At 46.5% G+C, this 14046-nt stretch overlaps 1 protein-coding gene across 1 annotated transcript in view; it reads left to right on the forward strand.

Annotated features, from left to right (window-relative positions):
• LOC119655191 overlaps positions 1 to 4067 on the forward strand; it is a 64534-nt gene extending 60467 nt beyond the window's left edge. Inside the window, exon 4 of the mRNA XM_038060959.1 lies at positions 3325 to 4067. Coding sequence (XP_037916887.1) covers positions 3325 to 3911 — 587 coding nt within the window. The 3' untranslated portion in view covers positions 3912 to 4067. The remainder of the gene's footprint in view (positions 1 to 3324) is intronic.
• Positions 4068 to 14046: the final 9979 nt, after the last annotated feature.

A 14046-nucleotide genomic window follows, 5' to 3' on the forward strand; every position in this document is an offset into this window, starting at 1 on the left:
TAACTAAAATAACAAAAATAAAACATCACATGTTCATACAAACGTAAACCTAATGTATTACTTGTTTCTAGTTAAATTCCTATTGATTGCACCCTTACATCTCAATTTCGACTTCCGGGTGAAATTTGAAGGCGATGCGAAATAACAATTTCGTCAGCGAATCACGATTCGACTTTCTTATGGAAACTAAGCTTTGAATTTTGATGTTACTTTAGTGTTCCCTGTTCACTTCTCAGTGGAGTATAGAGCATCCACACAGCATCTTTATTGTCGTTGTTTCCCCACTCTATTTTTCAATGAGGCTCAGCTTCAGTTTCATTATAAACATACTAAATACTGTTCAAGTGATAAGCCCAAGGCGCCACACAAATCCAAGACAAACACATAGTCATGACGACTGGGATTCCAACCCAAAACAACGAGATTGAGAGCCTGGCTTCTTTGATATTTATTTTCAATCCGATTCTGTTTGCCTCTGATTTCAGAGTCATTTGACCAAGGTCCGTAATACGGTGAGAAAGCAGGCAGATTTCATGAGCATAGTCGAAATATTTCAGGAAGGATGTTGGTTCCAAAATGATCCACAGGATGTTGATGTGCTCGGGGCAGAAGGATACAAAGTGGAAACTAGCCTGCTCTCTGTCAAACCTTTGGAAGTGTTCTTTAGCACGTTTCAGGGTTATATTTATAATGTTGTTTGCAAAAACAGTAAGCAGCGCGCTGAAGATGGGTATGCTTTTTCCTTCTCCTGTCCGGATAGCTGAGTGGTTAGAGCACAAGGCTGTCGTACGGAAGGTCGCGGTTCAAATCTCACTGGTGGCCGTGGGATTGGTATCGTGATTTGGCGTCAGATACCAGTCGACTCAACTGCGAATGAGTACTTGAGTCAAATTAGAGTAATAATCTCGGCGAGTGTAATGCTGACCACGAGGACTCCTACAGTGTACAATTACGGTCTTCGATGAAGTGCTCTATCACATTTCAAGACCCTTATCCAATATGGCCTGTTGCCGTTTCCGGTCATGATGCTGCCAGGGTAGAGGTGAGGCAGTGTCTGTAAGTTGCCTCTGGCTTGGACGAAACCGTTAGATGTTTGTTTTAAATACTAGGGTGCTAGTCTCGTTACTGGCTGCAGAGGCTGCCAGTTTTTGCCGAAATTAAGCGAAAATTGCACTCGAAACAATGACAAACATTTCTTTTAGCAGCATACTTGCGATTAAAGGCTTTGGAGACATAGTTCGGCAAGGTGCTAGCGTTTCAGCGCAAGCACAAGCCGGCGCACTTTAGTACCCGAAAAACGTAAACATCCGCAGGTACCTCAACATTGTGACGTGAAAATCCTGGGGGTTTAACTTGAGTACCTGCCGTGTAAGCATAATCCCACGGTTCTCTTCGGACGCCCCGCCATGATTGGAACAGCGGTATTGGTTTATACTGAGAGCAGGCTCAGCATTCATATCAGTGGATGCAAGGCCTATCTAACACCTCTGCCGCAACTAAGGGATACGGCACCCGAGTTGTACAGCGCAACTCCACGCTTGAGCTCCGAGGAGCTCTGTCCGCGATATAGGCATAACCACAATCACCATGAAACTCCCACAGGGGGGCCAACCGCAAATAACGGGGCCGAGAACACATCCACCAGGAATTCTCCTAAAGTATATGTTCTCAGAGGGGCAGCTCGGTTCCTATGGTACCAGATAACCTCCGGTGAAGCTTCGTGGCCAGAGCCACTTCAGATGAGTCCCTTGCAGACTCGGGTCTGATCGCCCTCCTCGAGTACGTGGGGACGGCACTCTCGAACGGGTTGACTGGAATTACTTCGAAGCGGAGAACCGCATCGAAACCTTTCCACTAGTCAACAGTCGCTCTGCGTACAATACAACACGACGTCACAAGACAACACTAACGCAAACCATTCGTCCATCATACTGCAAGCGAAGCAGCGTCGATAATCTCCCTCTTTCGTTGGAAGGCAGCCTGCGCGAAAAGATTAGCACATCGAAGTGTCTCACTGCTAGCAAGGCGCTGGCTAAAATCAAAGGTACCGTTCACCACATGAACGCCCATGTCATCTAGATTGCGTATGTCACAGTACGCCGGACAGACACAGAGGACATGGAACCAGTCCTCTAAATCTGCCCCACACATAACATAACCGTGACTGGAGGCAAGGTTCCGCTTGAAGAGAAATTCATTCAAGCTACCATGCCCTGTCAGGAGAAAGCTCACCTCCAGATCGAGACGAGGAACACTCAACAGGACCTGCATGGCGTCGTTCGAGAGTACGACATACAGGAAGACACGTTAACAACGCCACTCGCTGACAAGCGTAGAGAAGTTCCCTGCCCTGCACCGTCATCGCTAAATCACACAGCATAGGAAACCCGTACGTACAACATGCAAGAAAGAGTCCCACATAAATGGATCTAGCAGTGCTCCTGCTTAGACGCCATTCACACCTCATCACACGCCTCAACATATACACCAATTTAGTCAAACGTGGCTTGAGCTCGCGCAGGTGCGGACCCAAGGACATGCGTTCCTCGATCGTGACTCCCAAGTATGTCATTTTCTGTCGGTATTTTAATGGAACTCCATTGAGTTTATCACATGGCGTACGACGTAGGTAGCCTTTCAGCATCATGGCGACGGTTTTTTCTGCTGCTCGACCTCAAGTCTAGTGTTCAACAAGAATGAGGAGGTCATTCGCTTAGGTAACACATTCAACAACGGGCAAAAGCTCACCCAACAGTCCGTCCATATCAGGTTCCATATAAATTGACCTGCGATAGATCCCTGTGTGCAGGCGCGCTCCACGTTCACACACACACGCTCATTGACACCTTGGACGAATGCTTTTCTACCATGGATATAGCTAATTCCTGGCAGTCACATTCACAAAGCTTTGACAAAACAGACGACCAACTTAGGTAATCAAATGCGCCTTTGAAATCTTGGGACATTGTGACAATAAAATAGGAGATCCCCTTCCAGACAACAAAATATAAAGCCTAGTGTCAGCCGATTTAAACAACTGAACTTTCTGGAAAATAGATGAAAACTGAAAAAAACGTCATGTAGACATCTGATAATTTTACTTTGTACTCAATGTTTATTAGAGCGTTGGTGAGAAATAGGTCTAAGATTTAAAAATTTTTTGTTAGATTCTTCTCCAAAAAAGCTACAATGAAATAAATATGTCGCTAAAAATCCCAAGAAAAGTTGATTAGTAATACTTATTCAAATGTTACAGTAACTAGTCATATCACCCACGGTTATACGATTGAGTTAACTTTAATAATTCCGGATTCTTCGTTTCAGAGGGCGAAGAGACACAACACACGGGAGGAGAAACACCAGAGAACATAAACCTACAAAATATACCATTACTTTCATCGCATGGCGTCACTCAAAACGATGCAATGTTTCGGGTGGCAACAATTGCAGTTCCGATATTTGGTGCTGTTATATTTTTTGTTCTTATCGCTGTAGCGATCAAAATTTTACGTGGAGACCGAACATCATACGTATCATCTAAATTAGACACTATCGGCGAGGTAGCTGGAAAACTTCCCTTGGATCAAGAAGCACAAGGTCCTAAGCAGTATATTCATAGTAATAAAATCAATTACAATTTCTCTTCGGATCACTGTGATAAGAAAAATGAAACTCGAGCTAAAATTAATATGATGAATTTAGAATATAGTTTGTTGCCTCAAAATTGTGGTAGTCCTAATGTTAATTTGGATAATACCAGTCTAAGCAATTCCAATGCTTGTTATAATATTAATATAAGTTTAGACACGTCCAACAGGAACAATTTGCACAAAATCTATGAGAAAGAAGTGCTTAGTCCACTTACTAGCAATATAAATATAAACCATAAATTGAAGTCAAATAATGTCTAGGGTTAGATGGATTGCTATTATTCGTATTATATTTTATTTTAGTTATTTTGAAATACTTTGATGAAAGTAAATTTATGTAAATATTTAAATAACGACTGAGGTTAGTTAGACGCATAATTATAAAATGATGTATCAAAATTATATTTTTAAAGAATGTGCAATATTTTATTCGCAAAGAAGTTGCAAAATGAAGTTAGTTGCCCATAATTGAGTTGACGTCATCTACAATAGTATCACCTTTTCTCCCAAAACCTGCGTACTTACTTACCATACCTCGCTGACATTTCGCTTCAACGATCTTCAAATCCTTCGGTCAAATACATTCAACATTTTCTCGAATGCTATTGTGGGGCCTATATTTCGGCCCCGAAGCATAACACGCGAGGCGTGGTACTCTGTTTTTTCTTCACTTCGCTTAGGAGTTAGATCCGTTCTGCGCCTAAGTCGGCAATTAACTTAATGAAGTTAACTACATCTTCTATAGTGTGGTCACGATTGTGATGTTTTTGTTAGATGAGCGCCATTTTTATAGTTTACGTCACTGTTTTTGTCCTGTCTTGTCCATAAAACATCGTCGTTCGTTCCCTTCATAATTTTAATGTAATTCGCCAAGACTTTGGCTGGTTTTGTAGAGCATCGAACCTGCAGTATTTATCTCGAGGTTCCGTATGACGCGCCTATAAATGACGGAAGGCAAAATCGAAACCCCGCGGAAGATTTGATCGTCGTTCTGCAGATGATAACGCATCAAATAAAGTAGAATAATGTTTACTTTTGCCTCTTCGGAGGAAGTGTTTATTATCTTTCCTCGATTTTTCCTCTATCATTGCTAAATACTAGTTTGCGTTTATATAATGAACAATTATCTTCTACGATGCTCCTATTTATAGATATGGTTATCATAAACCCATAGCATAGTGCGTTACCTTCCATACCTTCCATTTCATGGAATAAGCCGCAAAGAAGTTGGCAAACAATGCTCTGATCCATAAGACTGCGAATCTTGATTTTTATGGCTTTTGTCTTGAGTCCAACTCTGCTTGCCTCTTCCTCCAAATCCAGAGCCATTTAACCAAAGTCCAACACCCGTAAGAGAGCAAATAGATGACATGAACGCAGTCAAGGTGTTTGAGGAGAGTTGTCATAGTCCATTAAATTCCTCCTCATCCTCCGGACAAGGCACCATGATGAACGTCACCCATATCAAGAAGAAATAATATCGGTTACAAGATGCAACTCTGACGAAACTCTCTTCGGACCTAAGCTTCCTCTGAGATTTTTCCACAATGTTATATTTTCCGCCGTCAATTGCCGCTGGGTGCATACGTATTAACTTTTCCGGAATGCCCCTCATGTATAGGGCATTCCAAATACTCTCACTGTTCATGTTTTCGGAAACGAGTGAAGCGGTGATCTAAATTCCGTACACTTCTCCACAATAATCTGTAGGTAGGTAGGTATCAGTGGCCGCTCCGAGGAGCCCAATTAGCGCTTTGGTGCGCGGTTTTGGTGCCACAAACTCCTAAGACCGTGACTGTTGTTATAGGAACAGGGAAGCAGAGTCCAGCTGGCTCGGATCTTCAGAGCCAGCCCGTAGCATTCACGAAGGAAAGCAGCTCTCCGACCCTGCAGCTAGAAATCTCACTGAGGTCCCCAAAGAATGGTTTACCCAGTGTCCGCAGCCTGACTCGAGCCAGAGCTAGGCAATCGCAGAGAAAGTGCATGAGGGTTTCCCTTCCTTCTCCGCAGCTTCGGCAATGCGAGTTGTAGGGTAAGCCGAGCCTAGCGGCATGGTCCCCTATGGGCCAGTGCCCCGTGCAGACCGCCGTAATCTTGAATGCATTTGCACGCGTCTGGCACAGGAGCTCTCGTGATCGGGCTATGTTATAAGCGGGCCAAATTCTCCTTGATTTGGCACAGCTTGTAAGCCTTCGCCATCCCAGACCCGTGGCTGCTAGGTAGTGCGAGTAGACTCGGCCCCTGACAGTCGCCAGTGGAACATCGACTGTATTCCCCGAAGGACTGCCAAGAGCAGAGCCTTGCCTGGCCAATCCGTCAGCCCGCTCATTCCCCTCTATGTTCCTATGCCCGGGAACCCAGAGGAGAGTGATCTTGAGCGTGCCGACCAGATGGTTGAGCGTGTCTCTGCACTGCCCCACTAACCGGGAAGATGTCGTCGTTGAGTACAAGGCCTTGATAGCCGCTTGGCTGTCTGTTAGAATGGCTATGTTACGCTTCGGGCTCGAATCACGCTCCAGCCATCGACAGACTTCCAATATCGCCAGTACTTCCGCCTGGAATACACTGGTGAAACCTGGGTGACCATACGATTTGGATACACCGTGTGTATTCGAGAAAACCCCCGCGCCGACTCCATAGGCCATCTTTGATCCGTCCGTAAAGAATACCGTGTCATAGTCTTGCAACACGCCGCCGGTTTCCACTTTGCCCTGGTTGGAAGGTCCACAGCAAAGTTTCTCGTGAAGTTCAGCTTGCGTGTGACATAGTCCGTGGGGGATGCCCTGATTTCTCGAGGTATTTCATCTAGGATGTTGCTCTGGCCGTAGGACTTCGCTGACCAGCATCCGGACTCACGTAGTCTGACGGCACTGCACGCTGCAACATATTTGAGGGGGAGGAGATGCAGGAGTACATTGAGAGCATCTGCTGGGAAGGACTGCAGAGCCCTCGTAGCACCTGCGCACGCGGTTCTTTGAATCCTATTAAGCTTCGTTCTATTGTATTTCTTCTTCAAAGCCTGCCACCATAAAATAGAGCCGTACGTCAGGATCGGACGCACTACAGCGGTGTACATCCAGAGAACCATCCTCGGCCGGAGACCCCTTTTTTTATGCAAAGGTTCTCTTACAGGCATAGAAGGCTATACAGGCCTTCTTAACCCTCAGTTCTATGTTCAACCTCCAATTTAGCTTAGGATCCAGGATTACACCCAGATACTTTACATTAGAGGAAAGAACCAATCTTTGTTCATTCAGCCGTGGTAGATGGAATTCAGGTATCCTTGGCTTGGTGGTGAATAGCATCAGTTGCGTTTTGGTTGGGTTTATGCTGAGTCCGCATCTTGCGGTCCACAGGCACACCTTTCGCAACGCTCCTTCCATGATGTCGCTCATAGTGGACAGAAACATCCCTGATACTAATATCACCAAGTCGTCGGCATACGTCACCACCTTCACCCCGCTGCTGTCCAATGTACGTAAAATTTTGTCCATTACTATTAACCAGAGCACCGGTGAGATAGCACCACTCTGGGACGTGCCTCTGTTCACCGCACTGGTCAAGTGGTTGTCTCCCAGATCGGACTGGATTATCCTGGTACTCAGCATGGATATAATCCAATGCGTGAGATACCCCTCCAATCCAATACCGGTCAAGGCTTCCTTGATGGCATTGGTACTGACGTTGTTGAAAGCTCCTTCTATATCCAAGAAGGCAGCAAGGGTATACTGCTTGTACTGCAGCGACCGCTCAACCGTGCCAATTACCTCGTGGATGGCGGTTTCTGTGGATTTTCTTTGAGGTAGGCATGCTGGGACTTAGAGAAAGTGAGTGTCCAGGACGCGTTCTAGGCTCTTCAGCACGAAAGAGGTCAGGCTGACTGGCCGAAAGTCCTTCGCGGACTCATGACCGCGCCTGCCCGCTTTCGGTATGAAAACCACCCGTGCGCGCCTCCAGGACTGCGGTACGTATCCTAAAGTGATGCAGCTCCGGTAAATCTCAACAAGCCATGGCACAACCCTTTCCTGCTGCTTCTGTAGCATGACTGGCATTATGCCATCTAGGCTTGGAGATTTGTATGCGGAGAAGCTGTTTATAGCCCAGCCGATCCTATCCCCGGTAATTACCGATCTGATAGTCTCGCACAGCTGGGGTTGCCGCAAACCCTCCAAGCGAGGTTCTGACTCACAGTCCTTCCCGCTGGAGGGAAAGTGCGTTTGCACTAGCAGCTCCAAGGTTTCACTAGAAGATTCCGTCCAGGAGCCTTCCGACTTTTTAAGGAAGAATGGACTCTTATGTTCCTTGGACAGAATCTTATTGAGCCTCGCGGATTCACTAGTGCTTTCAATGTTCTGACAATAGTCTAGCCAAGACCGCCTCTTGGCGGTCCTGATGGCCAACTTGTACTTCTTTAGGCAGTCCTTGTATGGCTGCCAGTATTTTTGCCTGTAGCAGATGTTGAAGATTTCTCTGGTCAGCTTCCTGAGACTAGAGAGATCTTCGTCCCACCACGGTGGCAGGGTCTTTTTGCTGTACTTAGCAGGGCACGAGACTTTGAAGGCGGTATCAAATGCCTTCTCCAGAGCCCCGACCTTTGACTCCAGTTCGTGTGTCGTGCCAATCCTACCAATTTGCGCACCGGAGAGTTTGTTCTTAATTACCAGACCAAACTTTCTCCAGTCGATCCTCCTGGGGTCTTTAAAGGGCTTGGAGACCTCTGCGGCGAGATTTAGACTGAAGAGTATCCAACTGTGGTCAGAGAAGGATCTCTGGTCAGACACTCTCCAGTCCTCCACCCCAACAATCCCGTTGTCGGTTATTAGGGTGATATCAAGGACCTTCTCCCAACCATCACAGTTCTCCAAGCAGGGGAAATGAAAGGTTGGTGTACTGCCCCTGTTACACACCGATAGATTTGAAGTAGTAATAAAATCAAAGAATGACTCACCTCTTTTGTTGATTTCGGAGCTGCCCCAAAGCGTATGCCTTGCATTTGCGTCGCAGCCTATCAGCAGGTTGGCTTTCTTTGCTGTTATGGTGTTCGTCAGATGTTGTAGTTCTTCTGGCGGAGCTAATCGGTCGTGAGCCATGTACGTCGAGGAAATGTACACGTTCTCTGCCCCCACCTGCTCCAGCTTGACCACAACTAGGTCACTGGAACTCAGGTCCGGGCACAGGAAAGCGTGCAGACTCTTCCTCGCAAGAATACATGCTCTAGGTTTAGCCTGATCAGCGTCTCCTGTGCTGTGGAATAAATTAAAATATTTGCTTTGGAGCCCTTTGATGGTTCGGTCGCTTCCGACCCAGGGCTCCTGTATTACTGCGATGTCGATGTCTTCCTCTAAGAGGAAGACGAGCAGATTAGCCGAGGCGCACTTCGAGTGCTGCAGATTTATCTGCGTTACCCTCAGCATGATCTGCTTGCGTGGGGGGTTTGTCAGCTCCCGTCGGACCGTCGATCGTCATCTCCTCCTACAGCTCGTTGGTGGCGTCGATTGGGTCAAGGTCGTCGTCCGGTTTTGCAGAGCGGAATACTTTTACTTTGGCATTCCTGACTCCGAACCACACTTTATAATCAGCCTTTTTCAGTGCCTCCAGGCACTCCTCGTTTATGCGGAGTAGTACGGGCTGGCGGTTTATCTGAGGTTCCTCCTCCTTTATAACAACCCAGTCGTCCATGGGAATCCTGGGGTTGTGAAGGCGCAGGAAATGGACGAGCTTGTCCTTCTCCTTGCGGATCTTCGGCAAGCAGATGCGAGCGACCGGTCTCCTGGGAATCTCATCGTAAGGGATAATCTTGAGCTTAACGCCCTCTCAGGCGTCGCTGATCTTAGCGACACACGAACCAAGAAAGTCCTTAGAGAACTGGTCCATGCAAGCTATTACGTGGAACCCACGGACCACCTGAGATAAATCAAAGTAGGAAGTGAGTCCCGGGTGTTTGCCTCCGGTCTCCACGAGATGTTCATAGACCATGCCCGACAGCCTAGCCTCAACACTGGTCCACACCTCCAGCGTTAGTTTGCCGCTAGCAGAATTGCCATCCGCCAACGCCAAACATAAGTGACTCCTGGCCACGTCGCTGAAGGGCTTCGCAGTACATGGCCCGCCGGCTGACGGTTGCTGTACAATTTCCTTCGTATGTTGCTTGGCGTCTGCGCTCTTGCCTACTCTGCTCCGCTTCGTATCTTGTTCGACCTCGTCTTGAGATCGATTGCGTTTTAGAGCGATGGGCTTCGCCTTCTGCTCGTCAGCTCGGCGTTTGCTGTTGTATTCATCAACAATCGCCTGGTTTTTAGCGAGGTCTTTTTTATCCCGCTCGTCGACAGTACCGGCTTCCTTATTCTTGGCAATCTTGCGGAGAATATGCATGGCCTTCTGGTACTGGCTCTTGAGCAGGACACCCGTGGACCTTCGCTTCTTAGCCGGTTTCCGGCGACCGACATTCTTGTCGGTTTTCGCTGAGAGCTTCGGGTCAGGAGTACTATATCTGGTACTCGCTACACCCAGCTTGACGGCAGTGGATTCCAGGCTGGAAGCCACTAGTCCGTCTGACGCCTCGCTCCGGGAGGTCCCTGCGGTTGGTTTCAGCACAACGGTGCTACGGCTGGCACCGAGTGTACTGCTTTCGACGGCCACTGGCTCCTGGCAGGATGGATGGATGAGCCTACTCCCAGCCCGGCCCTACACACTCTTGGCCCGCCTGAAGACGGTTTCCAGCGGCCACCACGCGGAGGTCGTGTGAGGACTTGCCGAATTATGCAACTTTAACCTGAAGCATAATCAGACCGGGCCGCCACAATAATCTGTATAGTGTTAATGTGGTCGGCGGGAGACCCAGAGCGCTCTCTGCTCTCTGTCGATCAAGTTTTTAATGTGATCCTCGATACACTCCATTTTAACGAATATCTTGGCAACAGCACGAAGGACGCAAATACACCTCCAGTTGTCACTCAAAACTTTACACAGTATAGATCTTTTGTTGCTATATTTAGCTGACCAAGATCTAGGCATTATGTACAGATATAACGTTGACATTCTCAAGAAAGTGAAGGCACACCCCGAACTTATTACTTCGGGAGATAATGTTAGCCACATTAGACGGTCTCAAAAAAGAGACCTTATTCTGGAGCTCAAGAAGTCCAAGGAGATAATGGCGGATAAATTCTTGAGCCAAATTAGAAATTTCTTGGGACAGGAAGCCCAAGTCAGGGCTAGCAGAATGGAGATTTTTATAGTCTGCAAGGATATGGATGAGGTCACTACGAAGGAAGTGATTCGCGAAGCTTTGGCAAAAGAGTTCAATCTCATTGGACTTCAAGCGTCAGACGCTACGAAAAGCCTACGGTAGTGGACGCAGCAGGGAGAGTTCAAATAGGCTGGGTTATGTGTTGCCTCAGAGAGCAGGTGCCGTTGAAACGGTGCTTTAGATGCCTTGGCTTTGGTCACATCGCGAAAGCATGTCCCAGTGCCGATGATAGGCCGAAGCTATGTCGGATATGTGGAGCGGAGCAAGCACTGTGAGGCAGTCCCAAATTGCCTACTGCGCAAAGGGGAGGAGGGGGTAGACCATCGGCACATTGCAGGCAGCAGCAGATGCCCGGAATACCGGAGAGCCCTTAACACAAATCGCTGATGAGGTTGATGCAAATCAAGCTTAACCACTGCGAGGCGGCGCAGGATCTTCTCTCGCAAACCATCCGCGAAAAAAACGCCGTTGTGTAGGGGAAGGCAAATGGTTGTCCAGTCAAATGAAAGCATAATACCTCCAGTAACTTTGGAACAGTTGCCGGAAATATGTGGTAGGATCGGTGGTAACAAGGTCCCAGGCTTGGATGGTATTCCCAGCCGAACTTTGAAACTGGCAGTGAAGATTAGGCCGGATCTTTTCAGCAACAACTTTGAGTGATGTCTAAAAGAAAGAGTAGTGTGGAAAAAGCAAAAGTTTGTGTTGCTCCGAAACCTCGCAAGCCACCTGGAAACCCAGGTTCTTATCGTCTTATCTGCCTGATGTATACAATGGAGAAAATGAAGGAGAGAATCATCTACAATAGACTCCTACCCATCGTCAAAGCCAGAAATGGTTTGTTGGAACGCCAGTTTGGTTTCCGACGTTCCCGCTCTACGCAGTTAGCATGGTAGTAAACCGGACAAAAGGCGTACTGATTCTGGCGGCTGCTGTGCCCTATTGGCACTGGATGTCAAAAACGCATTCAACTCGGCCAACTGGAACAGAATTAAGGGGGCGAATTTAGTGGAAAACTACCTCTACGAGAAGATGTGGTGATCTACCGGACAGAAACAGGAAGAGCGGTAAAGTCCTGGCTAGAAAGAATCGGGCTGATCTTGGCGAACGGGAAAACGGGAGCAGTCTTAATAACTAATCGCAGGAAAAGAACAGTGTGTAATTGGAAGTCGGTGGATATACGCTTCTATCAAGGCCGTCTATCAAATACCTGGGGGTGATAATTAACACCAAATTAAACTTTAGGGAACACCCAGAAAATGCATGCCAAATTGATTTGATTTTGTCGATATGTAGGCTACGGAATCGACCATCCTCCTGTAGGAGGATCCTTCTCTCGAACGCGGCCAAGAGTTCGCAATTTTTCTTGCTAAGAACAAGAAGTTTCCGAGGAATACATGAGGACTGGCAAGATCATAGTCTTGTACAGTAAGAGCTTTGGCGGTGAGGCGTTTCGAGCGGAACAGTTTTTGTAAGCTAAAATAGGCTCTGTTGGCTGACAACAACCGTGCGCGGATTTCATCATCGTAGCTGTTATCGGTTATGGTTTTTGACCCTAGATAGGAGAAATTATCAACGGTCTCAAAGGTGTAGTCTCCTATCCTTATTCTTCCTGTTTGACCAGTGCGGTTTGATGTTGTTGGTTGGTTCGTTTTCGGTGCTGACGTTGCCACCATGTACTTTGTATTGCCTTCATTGATGTGCTGCCCAAGATATCGCGCCGCCTGCTCGATCTGGATGAAGGCAGTTTGTACGTCTCGGGTGGTTCTTCCCAAGATGTCGATATCGTTCGCATAGGCCAGTAGTTGGGTGGACTTGAAGAGGTTCGCACCTCTTGCATTTACCTCAGCATCACGGATCACTTTCTCGAGGGCGCGTGACAGGGCATCCCCTTTTCGTAGACCGTTGTTGATGTCGAAAGGTCTTGAGAGATCCTGCTGCTTTTATCTGGCCTCGCACATTGGTCAGGGTCAGCCTAGTCAGTCTTATTAGTTTCGTCGGGATACCGAATTCTCTCATGGCCGTGTACAGTTTTACCCTGGCTATGCTATCATAGGCGGCTTTAAAGTCGATAAACAGATGGTGCAACTGTTGTCCATATTCCAACAGTTTTTCCATCGCTTGCCGCACAGAGAAAATCTGATCTGTTGCTGATTTGCCTGGAGTGAAGCCTCTTTGCAATGGGCCAATGATGTTCTGGGCGTATGGGGCTATCCGGCCTAGCAAGATAGAGGAGAATATCTTATAGATGGTACTCAGCAACGTGATACCTCTATAATTGCTGCACTGTGTGATATCTCCCTTAAAGTTTTAGCCATTATAACTTTGTTAATAATAGTTGGATTTTCTTCAAACTTGACCAAATTATGTATTATGTTCTTCCTTACACGCATGCCAAATTTGGTACATCTGGGATGAACATAAGGGGGGTGCCGGGTAAATTTTTAAAATGTGGAAATATACTATTATTAACTTTATTTGTGCGGATATCGGAATCGGATATATTTTAAGGCATAGATTTCGTAGAGGTGCATCAGTGTGATTTTTTTCAGATTTTTCGGTTGGATAAGTTCTGAGAACGAGACCCGTTACACTTTTTGGGGTTATATTTTGGGCCCTCACTCCCCTATGTTTCACCCAATATCAAATATTGAACCAGTTTCGAAAAGTACTAATTGAAACCTTTCATTTCATACCCCATATGGCAACATTCTGTGAAAAAAAAATTTGCACCCTCCATTCACATGTATGGGGAGCCCCCCCCTAAACTTAACGCAAAATGGCGCCACTTACTGCATGGAAAGGGAACACCAGATTACATACTTTCACCAATTTTCATGACAATCGGTCTAGCCGAGTTTCCGAATAAATCAGGTGTGACAGACAAACAGACACCGTCTCAATTTCACACAAAACCTTAAAAACGGCAAACTACTTGAAATAATTAAGCTTTATTTGTGTAAAAATTTGCTTAAGACTAAAGACTTAGATCAATTCTATCTTATATTTATAGTTGAGTGAACAAAGTGTGCAAATTCCTGAGTTTGCAAAGCTGCATCTTTTGTAACTCGATATTGCTCGATTTTCGTTTGAGTCATGTTTTTGTTTACATTGAAATGTGTCTTATCTCTAAGGGATAGATTCTAGCTT

The sequence above is a fragment of the Hermetia illucens genome, chromosome 4 (genome assembly GCF_905115235.1).
Source record: "Hermetia illucens chromosome 4, iHerIll2.2.curated.20191125, whole genome shotgun sequence".
Lineage (NCBI taxonomy): Eukaryota > Metazoa > Arthropoda > Insecta > Diptera > Stratiomyidae > Hermetia > Hermetia illucens.